Here is a 24,841-nt window from a genome sequence, read left to right on the forward strand (position 1 = left end):
TTGTTTCGGATCATCCATTTTGGTGCTTTCTTTGTTGGGCTTATATTTGTGCTAAGTATAAGAATTGAAACATTGAATTTGACTGATAGGTTATATTATAGAATTAGATCCAGAATGAGCTTATTGTGGCTGCTGATTGTTGGTAGACATTGTCCAACTGTTTGGTAATATTGGAAATCAATTCTTTAATCCTTCAGTATAATGGTGGAAAATGCTAGTTTGTTGCGGGTAGGAAATGCTAGTATAATGGTGGAAAATGCTAGTTTGTTGCGGGTAGGAAATGCTAGTGTAATGGTAGGAAATTAAGTCTAGTCTCATTTTGGATCCTTCAAAATTCAAATATTCTAATATGCTTTTTATGGAATAATAAAAAGTCAATAGTTAAGTCATATATAATGCCTAATTGCATGTCTCTCTTATGTCTTTCTCAATCAGATAATTAATTAATATATTATTGGATTTATAACTGTTGGATAATTGGTTCAAATGATTGGAATTATTTAGTATTATTGACGATGTATAACTTTTGGATAATTGGTTCAAACCTATGAAGCACGGACACTTCGCTGAGTTATCGTGTCTGCTGTGTTTAACTGTGTCTTGATAAAAAATAAAAAATTCTTCTCCGGACACGCCTGTACACACCTAAATACCATCACGTGTCCGCGTATCCAGTCTTATTCTTAACATATATTCTTAAAATAAATTTAGATATTGTATATATTATTATTTATTAAAATAAAAAATATTTTAAATACTTGATATAATTAAAATAAGATATTAAAAATAATTAAAAATTTTAATTTATATTTTAATATCAATAAAATATCAAAATATCATTACAATTTATCTAAAAGATACTTTATATTTTATATATATGCGTGTTTCCGTGTCATGTAAGATTTTAAAATTCGTGTGTCGTTGTGTTCTGTATCCGTATCATGTATCATAAGTTCAAATGATTTCTTTTCTGAGTAACAGTTAGTTTATTTATTTTATTGTTTTCTTAAAATTATTGGCACTATGTAAGTTTGTAATTAATTTAATTGGGCACCTCAACGCTCAACCAACGTGAGTAACCGAAGCTTCAAGACTGCATCTTTTGGCTTTTTCTGTAATTGATGTACTTTTAAAAAAAATACGATATAACTATACGTCTATACGTTTCTACGTAACTATTATAACGAAAACCATACACACACATATATATATATATATATATATATATAGGTTCTCTCATAATGTGTGTTTTTATCTGCTTTTTGTGTAGTTTATGTATCATTGCCAAAATAGTATGTATATTTTGTTGAACATTTTTTATTTCTTATGAGTGAAAGTTATCATCATGGTTGGGCCTCACCTACTAAGTATTGTTTCATAAAGGCCAATTGTCAACACCAAAAACGATAAATAAACAAACAGATAAAGGACTATTGTCAAAGATTACATTATGCATTTATGCTGTCTTTCCAACCAGCAATTGACAAATCATTGAGCCTACTCTTCAATTGGAATGAACAAATTGTTGGGTTTGGCATGCATTGCATTGGACAGCGAAGCCAACTCATGAGACGTGACGTGACGTGTGAAAAAAAAATAAAAGGAAGGAACGTGGAGAAAAAGAAAGGCCTTTGGCATCATCACTCGAGTGTTCCACTCTCCAACAATGGTCGTGTTATCAAAATTTCCACTTTTGTCGTTACAGTAAAATTCAATTTTCACTCGTTGTAGGGTGTACATGGCCGGGTCGCATCGAGTTTGACTTAATCTAGACTCGATACGAAATATAGATTGAGCCTAATTTTTAGACCTTAATACGATTTTAAACTCGATAAAACCTACACATCTTTGGATCGGGTGAAAACCGAGACTTTAGCATGTAAAAATCACTTAATCTCTAACCATTATTTTACAATTCGTATAGTAAAATTCACTTAAAAAAATTTAACAAGAACCAACCATTCTCTAAAATTAAAGCATAACTATAATTAATACTAATATTGTCTAATAACACCAAATATTTAAATCAATACAAATAACACAATATTATGCATTAGTCTAAAGTCTTATGCATTTTAAACATAAAACATTAACTTATAATCTTATAATGACTAATAACACAAAATATTAAGATTTACAATATTTAAATTTCACATAAGAATAGCCATTATCCATTACTAATAACACAAAATATTAATTGTGTATGATGACCGGATCACCGGGTTGAGTTCGAATGGTCCGAGTTATGGCTCGGACCCGACCCGAAATAATGATAGAGTCTATTTTTGAGACCCTTACCCGACCTTAAACCCGATAAAATCACACTAAATTAGCCCCTAAAATATTTGAGATTGGGCTGGATTTTTGGACCGGTCCGGATCATGTACACTCCTAACTCATTGGATGATAGTTGCGAGACATTAGAATTTCGAAGGTTTTGATTATTTGAAAATAATTCGTATTTAACTATAGTTTCCGCTCTATGATTATCAATTTATCATGATATTGTACATGGTAATGTGTGTTTAGTTAGAAATAATTTATTATTTATTGTAATGCACATATATTTGGTTGGGTTATTTAAAGTTGACCTCAATTTGTGTAATAATTCATTGTACAATTAAAGGTTTTAAGATTAGTAATTGGTTTGAATGTCGGTTATAATTAGAAAAAGGTGAATGTTATAGTGTTTAAGACATGGTGCTTAACTTACTAAAAAAGGTAAAGAAATAATATTTAATAAATTTTAAATATTTTATTTTTATTTTATACATTTTATTTTATACTTATAAAAGTAAATTAGTCAATTTAGACACCACAATAAAAGACACCATAGAATTCATCTTAAAAAAATTAATTATCAAGAACATAATATGAAAAGAATTTGAAAAAAATTGTTCATGTTAATAAAAAAGAAAATTATCATGATAATAATGAAGAGTGATTGACAACAATGGCTTGTAAGAATGACAATGGCAATGGCAGCCAACCGTTTGGAAATTGGTTTAGGGTTTGAACTTGAGAGATTGTGACAATGGTAACCAATGCTTTTAATCAAGGTTCTGAAAATTAAACTGGTCATCAAACTGCTCTAACTACTGGTTTATTGGTTTATAGGTTCAACCGGTTGAATCGTGGTTGAACTGTAAAAACTGTTTTATAATAAAATAATAAATAAAATATAAATAAATAAAGTGATACTACATAGTGGTACTACATTTGTATCGGCCTTTTTGGTAGTAAGACATACATGAACTTCAAATCTCTCTACATAGTGGTACTACATAGTTTTACATAATCATTTTGACTCTCATACAATGAAATCCTGGACTATAATGAGTTATTAATGAAGGTAAAATTGACACAAAGAAAGTGTGCTGTACCTTTGATTTCTTTGATCTGCTTTGTTTTGATTTTCTTAATCGAAAGATTGTCTTAAACCAATGGCTTGAATCCATGCTTGATATGAAGTAAGTAACTTCTTTCCCATGGACATAACCCTGGTAGTAATTTTAGTTGAAAATATGATCTACCTACCATACAGAATAACAAAAAAAGTAATAACAAAACTGCTGACCAAAAATAAAAATACATATTAAGAACTTATTAATGAAAGTATGAAACCAAATACATGTTGATCCAACAAACTAAACCAAACTAAAAAAAGAAAAACTGTGAAGAAAAAGATACAAAAAGTGCATACACAAACACAAAAAAAATCAATTAAATCTAAAGTTTTCAACTCACAAACAGTAATAATATTCTCATAATTGTCCAACCAATAATACTCAGAATTGAATTTAATTGATAATACCTGCTTCTTTTTTATTTCTTTGATTTTTTATTTTTGGTTCCTGAGAAGCAAGAAATTAGGGTTAGTTTCAAAATCCAGCATTAAAACTAAAGGAAATAACAATATAACATTAACTTGCAATCGATTTACCAGGACATGGACAGCAACTCGCACAAACTTGAAAGGTCTGCTTTTTATATCTGCTTCCTATTGAAACTACCGAGATTTACAATGGAAGAAATATTATTAAACAGCAAGTTTATTTCTAACATGTTGATTACCCAAAAAAATCACACAGTACAGAAATTTTCATTCAAAAATAGTACTCAAACACAGCAGAGCATTCGGTGCTAATCAAGAATCAAATAATCATTCAACAAAAACACAAAATATTCAATAATCATTCAATAATTTTTGAACAGAGCATAAAAAACCAAATTTAGGGGAGGGTTTGATGCAAAAAAAGCTTTTTTCCCTCAATTTTTCGAAGTACTTTTTTTAACCCAGCAACAAGTAACAACAACAAAGTTCATAGCTTAACTAACAATGATTATTCAACAATTATTCAACAAAGTTCACAGTTCAATTCACAGAAAAATCATAGTTCACAGCAACCTTCGAACTGGCTTGAACAGAACTTAACTAACAATAATTATAAAAAATTATTCAATTATAGTTTAAAAAAAATACCTAGAAGCTAGAAGCCTTAAACAGAGTATGCAAGAGGGAGAGACCGAGACAAGGAGCAACTTCGAACAGGCTTTGGAACGGGACAGTGGCTACAGTGGAACAGAGCTGGCGCCGGCGGGACCGTGGTTGCGCGATGGAGGCTTCCACGTTCGCAAGGGAGTAGCGTGATGGAGGGTTAGGAAGGTTGCGATGGCCGCTGCGTGATAGAGGGGAAGTGAGGGAGAAGGTGGTGGCTGTTTGAAGTTGGAAGTTCCGACGGCGGCATTAGCAGGCGGTGGCTGGAAGGAAGTGACGGAGGACCAGGACCTCGATGAGAAGAGCTATGGACTGAGTGTGAGAGAGGCAGAGCGAGGGTTCTGGAGTTTGGGGTTGGGTTAGGGCTGGAGTAGTGGAGTTAGGTTAGGGTTGGAGGTTGCAAACGACGGCATTTGCTTCCTAATTTAAAAAACCGGTCGAGTCACGGTTCGGTTCAACCGACCGGTTCCTTACTGGTTCGACGGTTTAATCATGGTTTTTAAAATCAGCGGTTTTAACATCTAATCGATTCGTTTTTAGCAACGGTTCACGGTTCTACCGGTTCGATCGGCCGGTCCAAACCGGTTTTCAGAACCTTGCTTTTAATGGAGCAGCAAAGCAACCTCCTTAGCCATCTCCCTTGCGCTTCTCCAAGTTCTTTCAGGTCATCCCTCACATGGTATTTTGTTATTCTGATTATTTTCTACTGTTTTTGTTGTTTTGGATCCAGTTATGTCAATGAATTGGTAATCTACTATTGATGATCTCTCATAGAATTCTGTATTTGCTTATACTCCCCTTCTCTTATAAATGAATCTTTGACATTGGATCTGGTAAATGTTACTCCTTTGGTTTCAAAATAACTGTGAATTTGGATAATGTAAGAAAGTATAATCTGTTTTGTAATCTAGGTTGGTCAATGGACTTTATAGTTTGAATCAGCACAGCATGCTATGCTATCAACTCCTACAGAGAAAAAAATAGCATATCATACAATCTTATCCAAACCTGACCCTTCCCTTAAGACTAATTATTTAAGCAAAATCAGACTAAAAATCTCAAGTGATATTGTTAAAATTTTAATGATGGTAAAATATGAAACTATTAAAGAAGATTTTATTTATCCCATTTATTCTTAATATATAAAAATAGATACATAAGCATACATCACATTACTTTTGAGACATTTCTTTCCTCTTACTAATGTCATGTCAGCAATATTACTTACTTGGCACAACTTTAGAATCAACCACTCAATTCTTGCCAAATCAACTATTATTTCCAAATCAACAAAAAAAAATAAAATATACAAATAAAAAACTAAAAAATAGAATCCAATAAATTTGTAACCTACAAATACATTGAATTCATATTCCTATATTTATTATATCTTACCATTATAAACAATACAATAAATTTATAACCGCAACAATTAATTTATTAATTTTATAAATAACTCACTAAAGGTAATAAATATCCATATTATAAATGTCATAATAATATTATTAATCATAATAAATTTTACGTTATAAGTATTTAAATTCCATACCATTTAAACTACATATATAAGTCTCTTATCACTATTCCTTCACATAACATTAAATTTAGCACAAAAAATTTATTTTCGAATTGCACATTTCAAACTTACTCAATAGAGTATCATTCTTTCAGGGCAGAACAATTAGAAATCGAATAACTATCCAAGATCTAATGGTCATGCAATGAGAATCTGATGATCAGGTATGACAAAAAATCACTATTCCTTCACATAATATCAAATTTAGCAAAAAAATTTATTTTCGAATTGTACATTTCAAACTTACTCAATAGAGCATCATTCTTTCAAAGCAGAACAATTAGAAATCGAATAACTATCCAAGATCTAATGGTCATGCAATGAGAATCTGATGATCATGTATGACATAAAAAAAATCACAACATGTATCATACATTCATACTTACTCAAATATCATATACCTAATGATAACATAAATTGAATATTAGAATAGGAAAAGATCTTCACAATTTTAGTAACTATAAACGAAATTGATGACAAATTAGGATGAAACCATGTTAAATGTAAAAAGTGCCAGAAGAAATCATATAAGAAAAAGAAACAACTACATTTGTGGCACATGTAATCAAACACCACAATATCCAACAATAAGGTAACTCTATATATTTTTCATAATCTCATCTATCAAATTATTAGTTGCTAACCCAATACTTATTTTAGGTTCAGAATTCAATTAAAGGTTTCAGATCAAGGTGTTACAATAATTTTTGTACTATTTGATGGCGACGCAAAAAACTTTTTGGGCACAACTGCTTCAAATCTAATGACATTTCATAAAAATAACGATATTGAAGGACCACCCTATCAAGAGATTAAGGAGAAAGAAAATCATATAAATTCAAGATACATCTTCGAAAGAAGAACATACATACAAAGATGAAACCAAATAACACAATAGAAAGTGCATCAAACTCAATAATTCATAAAAAACATGTCTTCACAAAAACCTACGACAAAAAGAAGAAAGCAGCAACTCTAACAACCAACAAAAAAAGGAGGACGAGCGCCACATAAGATGACTAAGTCCATCAACTAAAACAAATGTAAAAATCAAACCACCAAATAAAAATGTTACTTTGTATAACTCCAACATCCAAATCTTTTGTACTACAAATTATTTAAAATAAAACACCTTTTAATTTACACATATTTAATTTATTTCTACAAAACATAACAATTTTTAATATTTATTATATACTATCATTAATTTACCGTCCCGCACATTGCACGGGTCTCATTCTAGTTAGTAATAATGACCAGAGTGTAATATTTACTAACCTTCAATTGCAGAAGCTGATATGATAAATATGCACAAGCATGTATAAGACATTATACATGTATGACAAATATGACCAGAGTGTAATATCATAGGATGTTGACTAATAGTTCTAATGTTCCCTTTGTCTGTATAGACTTTCACCCATGAGTTTATCACTTCTAATATAGCTTGACTAATCTCCCTCCATCTTTTGTAACACTATACCATTAGTCTAATAGTTAGTAGACTCCTTTTATAAGGGGATAAACTCTAACAGTATATATTAGTTAGTTTTAACGGTGAAAGGCTTATGTTTTTATTCAAAATTACCTTCAAAAGCTAATTATATTCATGAGCTTAGTTAGGGGTTAAGCATCAAATGATCAAAGTGACAAATGAGTGAATAAACAATGGCTTTGGAACCATGAATGTTAAACGATGAACTCTTCAAATAAGCATATTTATCTCGGGCTAAGTTCAATATGGCAACAATTATCTTCTTTGCTTATAAGTAAAGAAACAAACTAGATGTATCATAATGCAACACACAAAACCTTTCTTCTTTTATTATCATCGTTTCATAGCAACTTATGAATTACCAAGTAAAGCATTCGCTTCATAATTATATAACCACCTGATTCTTCTCAATAGTTTCTTAAGTCATAAGTTATAAATAAATATTACACGGGATGGAATGTATGTACAAGAAGCAAGTTTTGAGACACCACTTTCAAAGATTCAATTAAGGTGAACCACAAAACCAACCCTTCATGTTATATAATGGTCTAACACCACCTTCAAATAGAGGATTAATAGGTTCTGAAGGGAAAGTAATGCTTTGTGATAATCAGCTTTCATCTTCCAGATCAACAACCTGTTCTGTTTACAGATAATGAATCATTAGTTGAAGCTGTTGCAAAGGTGACTATTAAAGAGTCAACGTTCCTAGCTTGTTTGGAAATCCTCACCTCGAGCTTGGCAACCCAGGAAAACTCATCAAGTGATTGGAAGGATGATCTACATTCCACCATCATCCAGTGAGCTATATTATTTAAGATTGTTGCTTAATATTGTACAAGGACCAACAAGCTATGCAGATATCCGAACTTACAATGGCGTTATCTACTCATCATTTTGAGATGCATGGTATGCACACGGTTTGCTTGATGACGATAGAGAATATATTGATACCATTCAAGAAACAAGTCATTGGGGGTCAGGTCATTATTTGAGAAGGTTGTTTGTGACTCTATTGTGATCTAATTCAATTGTGTGACCCGAAGCTGTCTGGGAAAAAACAACCATGCTATTAAGTGATGGAATTTTGCATGATCATAGAGTAATGTTTGGCTTATATGGTAAGAAAAAGATTGTAACGACTAACCTTTCAATTAAATTTGACATGTTTCAAATGTTGGCAACATGTTTCCCTGTTATTTCTTTTATCTACCATATGTTTTCATCTCCAATACTAAATAATATCTTTACTTTGTCAACATTTCAGATATGGTTTTCAATGATGAAGAATTGAAGGAACTAACTTTGATTGATATTGAGCTTGAACAATAATGGAAAAAACCTGCGAGATTATCCTACCATGTTATTTCCATCACGAGATACCGACTACCTCAGACTGCAAAACAAATGATCTTTGATGAGTTAAATTATGATCGTGATGTATTAGAAGGCCAACACAATGACTGCCTCTCAAAATTAACTGTAGAGCAAAGGAAGGTCTATGATAAGATCATCAATGCTACAAAAAGTCAACATGGACATGTATTCTTTTTGTATGGCTATGGAGGTACAGGAAAAACTTTCCTTTGAAAATTTTTAGCTTTCGCAATAAGATCAAATGGACAAATAGTGTTAACTGTTGCATCTAGCGGCATTGCCTCTCTGTTGTTACCTGGAGGTCAAACTGCACATTTTAGCTTTGCTATACCATTAACTCTAGATGAGTTCTCTATTTGCAACATCAAATAAGGAAGTCCATTAGCAGAATTAATTGTAAAGGCTAAGCTAATTATTAGGGACGAAGCTCCTATGATGAGCAAATTTTGCTTCGAGGCATCGAATAAGACAATGAGAGATTTGATGAGGTTCAACGATGATCAGAACCTACAAGTTCCATTCGGAGGTAAAACAATTGTCTTCGATGGGAATTTTAGGAAAATCTTGCCAGTGATTCCAAAAAGAACGACAAGACATCATAAATGCGTCTTTAAACTCCTCATACCTATGGCAACATTATGAAATATTAAGGCTCAATGTAAACATACGATGGCAATCTATGACTACAGATACTCAGGTAGAAGATTTAAAACAGTTTGCTAATTGGATTCTACAAGTTGGAAACGAAAAATCAGAAGGAACATCTGATGGATGCAATATGATTAAAATACCGCATGAATTTCTTATCACTGATTATAATAATCTTATTCAAGGAATTGTTCAAGCAACATATTCTGATTACATTGCTAACATGGCTAATGAAAGCCACTTGAAAGGCCGAACGATTTTAGTTCCTACAATTTATGTCGTAGATGAGCTGAATGATTACATGACTGCATTGAATAACAATGAATGCAAGATGTATGTGAGTTCCAATAAATGTGTTTTTGAAGGAGGTGTCAATGCAATTGAAGCCATGCACACACCAAGGTTTTTAGCAACAATTAGGTGCTCAGGGTTTCTAAATCATGAATTGAAGCTAAAGGTTGGTTGTTCTGTTATGCTTATTAAAAACATTAATCACTCATAAAGGCTTTGCGATGGTATGCAGTTGATAATTACAAGACTTGGAGATAAAGTCATCGAGGCACAATTGTTAAATTCCAACAACTGTGTCGATAAGGTCTTCATTCCGAGAATGACACTCACACTGTTAGATGTCAGGTTATCATTTAGATTCCAAAAGAGACAATTTTCTGTGATGCTCTCTTACGCAATGACAATAAACAAAAGTCAAGGACGGTCCTTGGAACACGTGAGATTACTACATAAAAAACCTGTTTTCATACATGGCCAACTTTATGTTGCCATCTCAAGAGTGAGAAATAAGAAAAGGTTAAAAATTTTAATTGCTCATGATGAAAACACAGACAAGATTGAGAATATTGTTTACCCTGAAGTCTTTAGAAATATATAACAATGCGTTTAACATTAGGTATTCTTTAAATCTTTTATGATTTATATATACATCAGGTTTTCCTCATAAAAAGCAATTTATTTCTTAGTTCACATTGCTGTGACTTTATTGTCGATCAGAATGCTACATTTCACCAACATTGTTTTCTTATTGCAATTTGTATCATCATGTATAATTCTCTTATATTTGGCTCAATCTTACAGATCCAGCTAGAACATCCGAATCTTCAATTTTAAATACTTAAAATCTTGCCACATCAGATATCAGATATCTTAGCATCAACAAGGGACCAAGACTCATACTGCTCACTTTAGTAATCTTAGTCTAACTCTTTATTTGTATCTCTATTACCTCAAACTTATGTCCTTTTCGTATCTTTTGACTGTTAGAATTCCATTTCAATTGTTAGTACATATTAGTTATTAATTCATAGCTACTATTTCTATATTTTCTACAAATCAAACCTTAGTCAATCACAATCATCAAAATACATGCCATTTATTTTTACTATATTATTCATATCATCAAAACATTTCTCAAGGATAAAAGAATAATATCAACTTCCTCACCTATTTCTTTTTCTTTATATAATTGTTGCATGCACAAGACGGGATTCGAACTCCCCAACACTTATTTAAGTGGACTAATGGACTAATTGTTAGACCAACCCAACTTAGTTTGGTGCTTCTCTTTAAATATTTTAAAATTTAATCATTTTTAATAATTAAATCTTTCTAGTAGTTTTTTAGATTGTATATTTTTTATTATTATACTTTTTTTATTTTTTATAGAACAAAATAAAAATAAATTAAATTTTTATAATTTATTATTTCTTATAATTAATTTATTATCAAATAAAATATAAAAATACTAATTTTTATCTTTTTATTTTTTATATCTGATTTTATCATATCGTTGTAACCAAACGGAACCAACAAGCCAAAATACATACAGAAAGTTAAGCTTATATAATCCACAAGAGAGAATTGTGCGTGTCACTACTGAAGTAGTAGAAAGAAAGCGGTCCATAGACAAAATCAGGTTCCCTGCAATGTATTTGACCTACAATAATTTAATATTTCAAACTTTTCAAAGATGTCTATTGTCATTCACCATTCACCAATCACCGATATCATTATCAAAGATATGAAAATAACCAATACGGAAAAAAAAAAGAAAAGAAAAAGACATGTAAATAGCTAGACAACAAAAACGAGCAAGTCATAGAGCTATAGGATCTGTAGTATGAAAAGGCCAAAGTCATGGATTAATGATACAAGAGATAACTATGCTATTATTCATTGTCGTCAAGACATATAAGAATTATTACATGTTGGTTATGAAACAATAAACCAGTGACATTTACAGGTAATAAACTTTCAAATTGTTGCATGAAAGTCGCTTTCTCCATTGGATTTGGAAATTGGAAGGCAAATGTTTCACCAGCTGAACTTCTCATTGGAGGTTGATTTTGCCATTTCTCTTTTTTAATATCAGTTGGCATATCTAAGAATCCATCATTTTGATAAGAAATGCAGCCTCTAATGCTGACTCCTTAGACTGCAAATAACGGTTTTCCTCCACTAAATCCGTGGTCAAATTCAGTAATATTGGCCGCTTCGGATCATATATAGTATGATCACGAACTCGTGCAACCCATTTTGCAGCTTCCCATACACCAAATCTGGATCACGGAAGCACAAAATCAGAGGTGCATTAGTTTAGTATGGTCAGTTTGTCTGACTTTTTTACTACATTCAAATAAAGAATAAAAATGTGCAGATAATCTAAGGAAATAAGGGTACAGTGAGTTTTTGACAGTGCAAGAAAAGTTCTATATGTGGAATCCTTCCATTGTTTAAATTATATTTTTCAAGGAGAGGAACATTTGAGAAATGCCTAGCATGGAAACACATCTGATTTCATTGTTCCACTTTAATCACAAGGATCTTCTCTCTTATGTCTTAACACTTCAACACAAGTCAACCAATTAAGAAACATGGATACCAACTGATGCAAAGGCATCAGAACTAACCTTGTATTGAAAGACGAGTTTACTAACACAGCTGGATAAAGAACATCCTTTTGAATATTATCATATGGAGAGTAGTCTCGAATTGCAAGAAAATCGTTAAGGTCCCCAGGGTAGCCAAACTCTTCATAATCAGCCGCTATAAGTGGTAGGACAGGATACAGAAGAGTGTTGGTAGGATCTAAAAATGGAACCTAAAGCACAAACAAGGAATAAGAAATTATTTGAATTAATGTTTTAAACTAGAGCAAGAAAATGTAAAATCCCAAAGAGGCTCAGAAATACTTGGAAACCTTTAAGACTGCAGCACGGAATAAATCTGGATGTTGATTAATGGCAGAAGCAACCAAGAGTCCTCCGGCGCTATATCCCCAACCTGCCAATTTATTTTCCTCCACAATATCTGTTTCAATGAGGAACTTGGCACAGGAAATATAATCATTGATTGAATTGTGTTTCTTTGTACGTCTCCCTTCATGATGCCATTTTTTACCATGACCACCGCCACCTCTGAAACAGAACAGCCAAAATGTTCATAGGTCAGAGATTTGAGACTTGAAAAGATAAAAATTATTGCAACAATTTGCAGTTACTTGGAAACAAATAAGAGACTACACGCATGAGTACGACAAAAGAATAGTATCCATACGAAAATGCATTGAGCACACAGTGGCCAAAGCATTTGTAGCTTACTGCTTACCTGACATCAGCATATGCAACAACCCAACCTCGATCTAGGAGGCTTTTTAGTTCACTGCGCCACCTTTTATCAAGTAACTCACCATAAGCTCCATGTCCATGCAATATCCCAGGTGTTTTATCCTCTGGCTTATTACTACGAGAAAAAACAATAGTCAAAGGAACCTTCACCCCATCAGCTGAAGGGACATCAAATTGTTCACAGGCGTAAAATTCAGACAATTCATTCCATGACTGGCTATCTTCCAACTTTGAATTCACAGGACCGGAACATTTTGAATTTGCATTGTCTAGGGTGACACTTGCAGAATTTGCTCCATAAAGTATTTGTGTTCTTTCATGAAGCATATTTTGCTGCTGAATAATGTTCCACCTACCAGTTGTCAGTTCATAATCAACCACAGCATCTGGCATCTGCAAGAAACTTGGTGAACTTAACGGAATTTTGGGATAGAACTTTGTTCCAAGTAGAGAATGAACAAGAATGATCTCTCCGGAGGAAGTAATATATGAATGGAGTATTTTGCAATCATGCCATATATAACAACAGCAAGCACACCAGAAATTGGAACAAAGCATCAGATAGAACGGACGAAAGTAGCTCAGAAATAATTAGAAAGCCAAAACCAATGGTACCAGACACACTGGCAAAATACATCATCACATATTCACTCAGTTTTATTTTCAATTATATCTTGCAGAATACTTGAGCGAAATCAATCAAAACAACTTAGTTCGAAACCAGTTTCCCGTTCATGCTCTCAAACTTTCCTTGAGTTCATGTTTAATGGGATTGATGAATACTGAGAGTCATTTGAAAAGATATGTTATGAAGGTAATAGATCAAAGAAACATAAAGAGACAACATCTTCAGAAATTTTTGAGAAGGGAAGACGGCAAACGTTCTATGTAGTCAACACTATCTAGAAGACAAAAACTTAGTAGTACTTGTATTTACATACCACAGGTGATGATATTATAAACCGCATGACCGACGAGTAGAAGTCATAATTTGGTCCAGGGGAAATTTGGCAAACATGTTTTGGAAGAGACAAGTACCGTATATCCAACTTCCTGAGTTTAACTGCCCCCTAAGACAAAAATAAGATTGTCCGTACAAATAGTTCAATAAGATAAAATTCATAATCAAGGGACTGATATAGCAAATTCTCTTTGATTACCTTCCCAGTTGACAATGGCAGTTTAACTGAACAAAGTCGAAAATTACAACCTTCCCTTAAAATCAGTGCTAAGTATTTGTCACTAAAATCAACATCCTCAACAATCAAATCTTCATCATTGAGAAATACCTCCTGCAGTTTATGAGGCAGTGGTATAACATGTAAGGTAAGTCTGATATTCAGAGGCAAGTGAAATGAGAAAACATAACTAGTTATTGTAAACATAGCATATCTCAACGTCTGAAATAAACACGTCCAAATTATCGTGTAATAGCATAACAGTGATAAACATGAAACCACCAACTAATTAAGAGAAAAAGGTAATGTCCTAAACTACCTCCCATTTTCTTGGATTTGATGGATCATTCACTGGACTACAGAGAAGATAATGATAATCAATTGATTGCCCAGCTCTTGGAGCATCTGTAAATAAATAAAGGTAACCTTGGTGATGCTCAATTATGCAATGAGCTAGAGAAGGGCACTCCCAAACTAGTTTCAAGCCGGATAATGGATCAGCTGCATTTATCAGAAAGACCTAAAAAATTGTTACAAATTCCCATACAGTAAGAAGGATCTTCACTTGACAAAGTTTTACAGAGGAGATCTTTTACCTTTGAAGAAGTGGTAGTGAATGTATTTACAGTCACAAATCTGAAGTCTTTTGTGTTGCGTATATTAATGTGAACATTTTCATCTGATTCTTCCAAAAGCAAAGCATCATCATCAGTTGATCCAATCAGACTGCAGTAGATCCTACGGTGTTAAGCAGGCAGATAGGATCAATGAATACTATACATGGATCCGAAAGCTAATAATCGTAACCATAAAATAGCATAACTAAGGCAACCAAGGCACTAATTAAACAAGAAATTCACAGTTCACCCACCGATATGGCCTTTTCTTCTGATCTGTTACAACGTAAAGCAATGCCTGACCATCTTTGGCCCATGCCAAGTTTGAAACCCGATCTACCTGAGGCTTACTACACAAGGAACCCGAGTTCAAATTTCTCACAGACAACTTAAAGTAGTCATTGTCTTTATCATACATGGTGTAAGCAATAAACTGATGGTTCGGCGAAACTTCAGACAATTCCTCATAAGCGAAACCTAAATAATAAAAGAGAAGGAAAACCATTTTAAGCATTCTAGAATAAATCTATTCACTTGCAAGTTGCAAGAGAATCATATATTCATTTCTTTTCTCTAACTAGCACAGAGCATCTACCCCTTTTCATAATCTAATACATAACCCACTCTTATCTGAAATATGATTTCTTTTCTTCTTTTTCTATAATTACAACAACCCTGCCACCTTTCATTCATTGATCTTTCTTTAGTTTCCAACAGGAATGGCATGGCATTATGGTAACTTCACCAACAGAGACAGTTGAAACTAGCCCATTCCACTAAATTCAGTCCTCCTTAGCACATTTCATATAAAATAGGTCTCGCTAACAAGTGTCCCAAAAAGCTAGCTAAGATTACCAAAAGGAAAAATTTTATACTTCCAATGCGTCGAATGTATAAAAAGATTCAAAATAGTTTCCACTATTACTACGGCACTTCTTATCTAAATCCATATAGTATGTTTAAATATAATAAAATGACCTCCAAATCTCTCTGCTTCTTGGTTGTAATCAATAAGCTTTTGTTCAATTCTCTTGCCAGAGGCAAAATCAAACCCAGCAGGAGGATACTTATGCGAAATGAACTCGTCATTCAAGCTGGCCAACCTTCTGCACAGCACAGGGTACTGTTTGCCTTCCTCAACACGACGATAGTACAACCTGCAACAACTCCTCAAAATTAAACCAAAACAAGAATAAACTACCGATTTAGTCCCCAAAAAGAAAGAAATACACGGATAATCATCCGAATATGAACAACCTTCGACAAAATGGCCTTTTCTACTGCTTAGATTTTGGGCTATTTTTGTCAAATTTCGGTTACTTGTTTTAGGAGCTAAATTATTTAAGTCATAATCTTTCTAATACGGTAATGGTGGTTTACACTGATGTAAGTTACTAGGTTACGAACCAAGGGCCCCATCGTAGAGGGGGAGTGGAGAGGTCGAAGGGAATTCGCGAAGCCATCTCGAACTGCAGCTTGTTCTGAAGTTTCTCGGAGTCGGACATGACGGCTTCGGTGTACTTCTCCTCTTGCTCCATGCAAACATCCATGTGCCTCATCGCAACCTTGTCGTTCAGGTTCGACATCCAGCTGTATGGGTCCTCCCACGTGATGCCGTGGAAGCTGAACTTCTGCGGCTTCTTTGGAGGCTTCGGAGGGGTTGGCGGTGACGGTGCCGTGGCTGGCTTCGGTGACCTGTACCTGCGGAGGAGGAAGACAAGGTTCTCGCGTCGAGCGACGGCGGCGAAACGGAAGAGGTGGCGCATGGTTGGTCCTGGAGTGGAGAGGGGAAGGGTTTTTGCTGGTTTTTTCTTTGTTGGACATGGAAGGGTTTTAGCTTAAAATTGTGTTTTCGACAAATAAATAAATAGAAAATATATTACCATTCCTATTTTTAATAATTTTTTTTAGATTTTACAGATTTTTTATTTAAATTAAATAAATATAAAATTTACGAAACTACATAAAATACAATATAATTATATATATACATAATACGTACATAATTAGTCACATTTGGATTACTAAGAAATTCCAAAAATTAAACACATTTTGAATAGTGAGACTCAATCTATATCAAAAGAGTTAAATGGAGTCTTAGTTTGTGCTTCTTTTTTTTCCTTTTCTTTTTGATTTGTTCTTTGTTGGTAACCATATATAAAACAAAGAAAAGTATTGGTGAATAATTGATATATCGGATGTTCAATTCAATAGGTATCTAGATGATTATGTTCATTATTTTTAATTGAATGGTTATTTTTTTTATTCGATTTACTCATGCACAATTAACAATAATTGTATATTCAGTTGACTAGATGTGTAAATTCTAATATTAAAGTTTAGGAGATAATTTAAGAGTGGAGTATTTTTTATTTTATTTGGTCAATTTTAGAGTCTATTGTTTATATTATTTACAAAAATCATTGTTTATTTAACAAAACCCATAAAACAAATCTACTGATCTCATTTAACGAGAAAAAAATGTTATATACATTATTTTTAGGAGCGTGTTTACCATACTTATATCTTAAACTAGTTAATATTATTTGAGTTATAATTTATTGATGTCATTTCATTGTTACTTAGTCAATCGATAACTACCATAGCCATATCATCTATAGTTATAGTAGAATTTTTCTTATCTTTATATAGATTGGTCTAATGGACTTTTTAGTTTTAATATTAAAAATGATTGAATAAAAGATTAAAAAATATCTTAATATTATAAAAAATAGTAAAAACATTATTTCTCTCTGCTTAATTAAAGGAAGAATGACTATTTCTGCTTGAATCATGAGTTATAAGTTGAGTACAAATCAAAAACTACTTTATTTTCTTTGTGTACCCAGTGAAGGGCAAGGTCCAATTTCTTGGGACTACTTTATCATTTATCACCATGTCAATGTAATTAATACTCAAAACACAAATGTAATTGCTAATTAAACAAGTGACGACCGTGAAACTACATGTATTTTTTACAGTAATTAATAAAAAGAAGCCAATCCACAAAAGGTGCTTCTTCACGGCTACAGTTTCATAGACAACAAATACAACACAGAAAACTAAATTACCAAAAATATTTGCAAAAAGATAAAAACGTGAACGATGAAAACAAAAATAAAAAATAGAAATTCATATGATAATTATATATGATTATGTGTATTCAACAAAAATTGACCAAACCTTATCAGATGCTTGTATCATGTTATCTTCCATTTTATTACCAGGGCAAAAGTCAAACGGTTGGTCAATTTTGACAAAGGGACACAAATTTAACATCATTATCAAATGAGTTTCCATAATTTACGATTAATTTCGTTCGCATTTCAATCTTTTGTGAATGTTTTTGATAGTTTAGTGAAGAAAAATTAAATAGGTGTTTAATAATGGTATTGTATGTAAAATGCAGACAAATATTGGGTACAGAAAGTGAAAGGTCAAAGATCTCGGAGCTGCCTGAGATTGATAGGAGAAATGTATCTGTTGTCTCCATCAAGAAGCTGCTTGGCGAGGATTAAGTTTGCAGCCTCGCTTGGATGGTAGGGATCCCAGAAGACATGCTTGTACCTATCGGTGCACATACTTGAAGTGGGTCCACATGGGATTATCCCTGCAAACTGGCCCCCGTTTCCGCAACATGCTCTGCTTGCTGTTGTGAATCCTGAAAAAATAAATTTAGGCAGGTAGCATTTTTATTAAAATTTGATTAGTATTTAATCAATAAAAGAATTTCACACTATTAGATGTAATTTTATATTATTAAAATACCAATAATAACTTATGATGCACGGATATTGACACAGACATGAAATAGGCCGACGCGCGAGTTTTAAAATCTTACATGACGCGAGGACACGCATATATATAAAATATGGAAAAGTATAGAGAGTCAATGGAATATTTGTACAATGTATATAATAGATGTTTAAAGAGTATTAGAGATATAACTATTAGTGTTACCTTTTTCTATCAGCATAAGCTTCTGAGATGAGTGGTATCATGATATGGTATCAGAGTTTTAGATTCAAAAGGTGTTAAACTTTTGGGATGAGTGATTTTATGATAAATGTAATGATATTTTGATATTTTATTGATATTAAAATATAAATTAACATTTTTAATTATTTTTAATGTCTTATATTAATTATATCAAGTATTTAAAATATTTTTTGTTTTAATAAATAATAATATATACTATATCTAAATTTATTTTAAAAATATATGTTAAGAATAAGACTGGACATGCTGACACGTGATGATATTTAGGTGTATTTAAGCGTGTTTGGCAAAATGTGTCCAACACACAGACACGACAATTTAGTAAAGTGTCCGTATTTCATAGATAATAACTAATTGATTACTGTAAATTATAAAAGCTGTAGTGACCAAAAAATAAAAAAAAAATCATAAAAACTATTGACTGCTAGCACTCTTCGAAAAAAAATTCTGTGTTGTGGCTTGTTAATTGTGTGGAGAGTGGAGACAGAGTAAGACTAAAAAGAGGAAGGGATAATCATTTACCATATTTGTCATAATTTTTGATGAGTTCCATGACTAACTCATAGACATTTGCAAGGACAAAGGTGGCTCCGGGGAGGTTATCGTTGAGCTCAGCGAGCAAATCCTTCAATCGGGCATTGTACTGAAGCGCAAGCTTGTTTGCCAAATCCACGCACTCATCTTCATTCAGCTGATTTATTGTTTTCTGGTATGGAATACACCCTATTGGACCAACGTTCCCAATCACAAACTTCCGAGCATCCAATTCGTAAAGTCTCTGCAGATCAAACACACAAGTTTGTGAAGATAATTAAAGTATTTGAGTTTCATGAACTTCATCGCGTTTTCTTTAATATTGTTTACTTTAACAGCTCCGGTTAAGCTACACAATGTTGTTTAATATTGTTTTCTTTAAAAGGAGTTCTAGAACTACCAGATTTTGTGATTTATAACTATTAATTAGTTATTAATAGTATTTTTAATAGTGTGAGATTTTATCTAATGGTAGAAAATTATTTATTTTTTATTTGCTGACTAAGTACTGGTCAAATTTTAATAAAAATGCTAATCCTTAGAGTTTCTTTCTTTAATATTGTTTTCTTTACTGATAAGAGACCAAATCAGTGCAACTCATCAATTTTATGGATTAAAGTGGAGGCTTAACTGTCAATGAATTATAACTCAAATGGCATAGTCTTTTCATACTCAATTAAGAGATTTCGAATTTGAGTCTCCTATCTTTGGTAAAAAAAAATAAGGGCTTAACTCATGATAAGTCACATGTAAAATATTTTTTGAAAAATGTTAGATGTCATATGAATTTATTATTTTTGGCTATCAATAAATTATTAATATTTAAAAGTATAGAATAAAATATTTTGTTAAATTATTAGATTAGACTAAAAAAATTAAGTTAATAACTAAAAATGACAAAAATTGATAAATTCTTAATATTTCTCATATATTTTTTTTATAAAGTATATCTTTCTGATGGCAATGGTGAGGACTCGGAGAAATTTGGGGTTAGTAGGATAAAACTGAAAAAAATTGACTGAAAATTAATTGCAAAAAAAGTAATGTTAGGAATAAAATTAACTCTAATTAAATATTAATGAGTAATTTTGCAGAATTTCAAAAATGTTAAGGATAAAAGAAAGTAAAATTCACCTTATTTTTAATAAATACTTCTTTGAAGACTGAAGGTATAATATATTACTCAGAGTATCTAAACTGTTGATTAGAAACTAATTACATCTGGATGATATACATGGTTAAGATTAGTCAATTGCTAGCTACATTCATCATTCTTGTACATTTATACTTCACTTATATTTTACTACTTTTTTTATCATTTAGTAAATTTAATTTTTAATTTATGCTTCTCAATTTTCGTTTAGTATACCTTATTTATGTTTCACTTATATCTTCTAAACATGGTTATAAGAACTAGATCGAACTAGTTGATACAATCAGTTTAACCAAAATTCAATCATTAAATTGGTCTAATTTATGATACAAATTGATTGTCAGTAATTCGATTAAAAAATATTTAATTATTCTGTGATTTTTATAATTTTACAAAATTTTTAATTAGGTTTTTATACTTTTTTTTAATTTGGTTTTTGTACTAATTTTTTTTCAATTAAGTCCCTCTTGACAGTAACTAATTTAATTGTATAGGGACTTAATTAAAAAAATTAGTACAGAGACTCAAATAAAAAGAAAAAAATATAAGAATCTAATTAAAAAAATTGATGCAATGACTCCATTAGAAAAAAAAAATTATAAATACCTAATTAAAAAATTTTCAAAACTATAAAGATCAACAAAATAATTATATAATTAAAAAAAGAATAAATAGTAAAAAAATCGATAATCTGGTCAAACCAATCCTTTTTTTTTGGGTCTTGAACCAATCCTATTGATAAAGTTGCTTACAGTAAGTTGGGCCCTGAAATGAGTAATCATGTCATCTATGAAACCATCTGGGCTTTGAGAAATTCTGGCCCCAATAGAGAGAACTGGGAGAAGATAATTGTTGAGGAAATCGTTGGCTCCAATAGTAATGGAGAAAATTGATTTCTTCATTATGTACTCTTTGGCTTTTGATTCACCTAGCAATTTATCAATCTCCTTTCTTGTTATGCTGAAGTAATCTACTTGAATATCAAGCCCTATCCTATTCACCTGCAAAAAGTTATGCACATGGCATAAAACATACAACAATCATTTTTCTTTCTAAATATAATGAATAGAACTATTAAGAAATTATTTAAGGGAGTTTCCAATACTGACAAATATTCTTCCAGTTGCATTAAGAATTCCTCCTCCTCCTGAAGCATAATTCACTCCGTAAAGTATAGCTTTCCCAGTTGCATTTGGGGCCAAAAATGGGACAGCATAATTTGGTTGTCCCAATTCCTCTCCTGAAAATAGTTTTTATTTTATTGTTTTATTTTTCTTTTCTTAAAAGCAAGGCATCATATTTTGGGGGAAAATAGCTTATATAATGATAACAAATGTGCTTAAAAAGAAGGGAAAATAATACATTTATCACTCTTTTATACACCGAGAGAAGGGTTATAAACCAAGTTATAAATTATAACTCAAATGACATAGTTTTTCTATCCTCACTTAAGAGGTCGCGGATTCAAATTTCTTATCTTTGGTAAAAAAAAAAAAGAAGGTTTATAATATAAAAAAAATTAACTAATGTTGACTCAAATATGGGACAAATGCAAAAAAGTTTAATTAATTATTTAAATTTTCTCATATTTAAAACTAATTATTTAAATACTATTATTTTAAAAAACATTAAAAGTATGCCAAAGCTATTTTTATAATAACAAAATATCGTATGGATTTCTTTGTTTTAAGAGAGTTTTTGAGCATTATTCAAAGAAAAAATATTATGTGCATATTAAAATTTAGTCATCAAATCCGTTATTATATTATTTATATATAAATATATGTATTGTTTAATTTAATTTCAATATATATTATTACCTACAATGCATGAGACAAATAATTATTACCTACAATGTCACCAATGGTTCTACCATTGGTATAGCGGCCAGTGGGGTTTCCCCCAGAGGCCTTGAAATCAATTCCATTAGGAGGAATATTTGCTTTAGAAAGAGTTGAAAGATAGTTGTTATTTCCAGCATCCACCAAGGAGTCTCCAAATATAAAAGAAGCTCCTAACCCATCCTTCTTCTGAGCAGCAACATTATTCACAACCAAAATTAGAAGGGCCAGGATTTCAAAACGCTTATTGAAGGCCATGGCATTCATGCTCCAAGTAGACACTTAACCTAGTTGAAGCAGCTCATCATTATATGGAACAACTTTTTAACCCCATTAGAGAAACTTGTAACCTTGCCTCAATGAAGAAGTTTGATTTGGTTTGACCCCATCTTTAGCTCACTTATTTTTTCAAGTGGGTTGGCCATCAGAAATTCAGAATACGAGCTACCTGCAAATAAGTCACATGGTGTCTTATTTTATTAATGATGACTTCTAGGGGACTTAGGTGCCAGTTGGTGATCGTAATTAAAAGATGTTGAAAGCGGTTATTTCCCATCAAATTCCTGATGTTGGATACAATAAGTGTATGACTCCATTAGCTTGAGTAAGTAGCAGTCCATCTGCATTCAACAACTCAGATAAAACAGGTTATATTTTTTTTCTCTTATCTCCCCTCTCATTGGTCTAAGCGTTCTGACTTAACCTTTTATTTCCTTAAAACAGTCCTAAAAAGCACAAAAACAATTATTTTAAGTTTCTTTTGTTATTTTGTGTTTGAGAAAATAACGACATAATGTGAAAAAACATATGCAAGGCTGCATTGTTTCGGAGAATACATTTTGTGTTCTTATATTTTATTTGGTGATAAACTAGAACAAATTATGAAAATATAATTTATTCTCATTTTTTTCATTCAAAAAATTTGAGATGAAAAATATAATAACAAAAAATATAATTATAAAAAATTAACAAAAATAGTAAAAAAATAAAATAAAAAATAAATTGTGTCTTGTTAGAATGAATACAAAATATACTATTTCAATATCTGACCATATTATCTCTGTCCATGTCTCCTCTACCAAACACGATTTTGTGTCTCTGTATCATTATCTTAGTGTCCTATCTCTATAAATAAACGCACCCTAATTGATTTTTTTAAACTATTATTCCTTTCTCTAATCTTAATTTCATTCTCAAATCCGTCTCATTTATAGTCCTTAGTCAATTATATTCTATTTTTATATCATTTCTAATCCTAACTCATAAACCCTTATCTTGCACAATTCACCAGCGGCCTCACCACCGCTTTGCATGGCTTAGTGGTGTTATCTGTTTTGTGCGTGTTTTCCGTGGTGAAAAAGCAAATGCATCAAAACCTGATTTTTAACACATGAGGACTACCTAACATATATAAAATCAGAGTTTTCGTCGGTGAAAATTCAAGTGAAGTCAATTTCACATGAAGTTAATTTTTTTTTTTGGTTTCCCACGGTATCCCCTAACCCGACAGGTCAAGGACTAATCCGTCGCGGTACTGAGTTTTATTTAAGGGTTTGCCGTTGGCCAATGGGTTGCTGCATGCACAAGGCAGGATTCGAACCCCCGACACTTGTTTAAGCGGACTAGTGAGCTAACCACTAGACCAACCCAACTTGATTTCACATGAAGTTGATATCTGAGAGTCATTAGATAAAAATTTAGTCACATCAGTCAAATCATCTAACAACTCTCAGATATTAACCTTACCTAAAGTCGACTGCACCTGAGTTTTTACCATAAAATCCATAGAGATCTTATCTTTTAATAAATACAGGAATTGTAATATATATTTCTCTCATCATTCCTAGCTACTCTCACATGTAGGAATGATTGTCTCTTAGATCAACTATGATAGTTATTCTATACTTATAAACTTTAAAAATTTCTAATTTTTTATAGACATAAAATTTGTAATAAATTTTTTTATCTGATAATATTGTTAAGGAACAAGAAAATGACATAGAAGAGAATTAGAAAAGAAAACAATCTTGGTGTTAGAAATGTGCTTATATATACACGAACTTTTCCTATTTGGCTTTTTTTTTTTTTGTTAAGATGTATATAAACGAGTATGAAGAAGAAGCTAAGGCAAATGAAACAAACATATGTTATAAAATCGATGTTCTTAATGCTATGCTTTCTGTCTCTAAATGAAACACTGTTAACTTTATTCCGGTTATATATATAGCATGATTTTGCCTTTATATATTAGATTTTGGTTATTACCAAACGATGATTTTGAGCT

General features: G+C 31.8%; 3 protein-coding genes and 1 long non-coding RNA gene across 6 annotated transcripts; 1 reads left to right on the top strand and 3 right to left on the bottom strand.

Annotated features, from left to right (window-relative positions):
* Positions 1-3,155: 3,155 nt before the first annotated feature.
* On the bottom strand, positions 3,156-5,502 carry LOC112787213 (uncharacterized). 2 transcript variants are annotated; one of them, XR_003194738.2, is made up of 4 exons: positions 4,484-5,502; positions 3,944-4,009; positions 3,815-3,854; positions 3,156-3,500 (listed from the first exon to the last, which is right to left on the bottom strand). It is a non-coding gene; the product is annotated as an uncharacterized lncRNA (long non-coding RNA). The 2 variants fall into 2 exon arrangements; XR_003194687.2 differs by having other exon boundaries at positions 3,156-3,533.
* Positions 5,503-9,417: 3,915 nt separating this feature from the next.
* Positions 9,418-10,696, top strand: LOC140175374 (uncharacterized). Its single transcript, XM_072203489.1, has 4 exons — positions 9,418-9,472; positions 9,636-10,051; positions 10,118-10,230; positions 10,687-10,696. Exons 1-4 carry the CDS (start codon positions 9,418-9,420, stop codon positions 10,694-10,696), a joined length of 594 nt encoding a protein of 197 aa, XP_072059590.1.
* Positions 10,697-11,707: 1,011 nt separating this feature from the next.
* LOC112787372 (uncharacterized) lies at positions 11,708-16,897 on the bottom strand. Of its 2 annotated transcripts, none has more exons than XM_025830365.2 (11): positions 16,438-16,897; positions 16,009-16,187; positions 15,285-15,507; positions 15,010-15,151; positions 14,733-14,933; positions 14,396-14,527; positions 14,177-14,305; positions 13,216-13,628; positions 12,809-13,025; positions 12,519-12,709; positions 11,708-12,167 (listed from the first exon to the last, which is right to left on the bottom strand). In XM_025830365.2, exons 1-11 carry the CDS (start codon positions 16,794-16,796, stop codon positions 11,990-11,992), a joined length of 2,364 nt encoding a protein of 787 aa, XP_025686150.1. In that variant the 5' UTR covers positions 16,797-16,897; the 3' UTR covers positions 11,708-11,989. The 2 variants fall into 2 exon arrangements, with proteins under 2 accessions (XP_025686150.1, XP_025686159.1); XM_025830374.2 differs by having other exon boundaries at positions 15,010-15,139; positions 16,438-16,877.
* A 960-nt stretch (positions 16,898-17,857) lies between these two features.
* Positions 17,858-22,851, bottom strand: LOC112787637 (GDSL esterase/lipase At2g23540). Its single transcript, XM_025830385.3, has 5 exons — positions 22,566-22,851; positions 21,826-21,956; positions 21,469-21,717; positions 19,552-19,807; positions 17,858-18,691 (listed from the first exon to the last, which is right to left on the bottom strand). The coding sequence occupies exons 1-5, from the start codon at positions 22,822-22,824 to the stop codon at positions 18,468-18,470; spliced, it is 1,119 nt and encodes a 372-aa protein (XP_025686170.1). The 5' UTR covers positions 22,825-22,851; the 3' UTR covers positions 17,858-18,467.
* Between the last annotated feature and the right edge of the window lie 1,990 nt (positions 22,852-24,841).

This window comes from Arachis hypogaea, chromosome 1, assembly GCF_003086295.3.
Source record: "Arachis hypogaea cultivar Tifrunner chromosome 1, arahy.Tifrunner.gnm2.J5K5, whole genome shotgun sequence".
NCBI classification, from domain to species: Eukaryota; Viridiplantae; Streptophyta; class Magnoliopsida; order Fabales; family Fabaceae; genus Arachis; species Arachis hypogaea.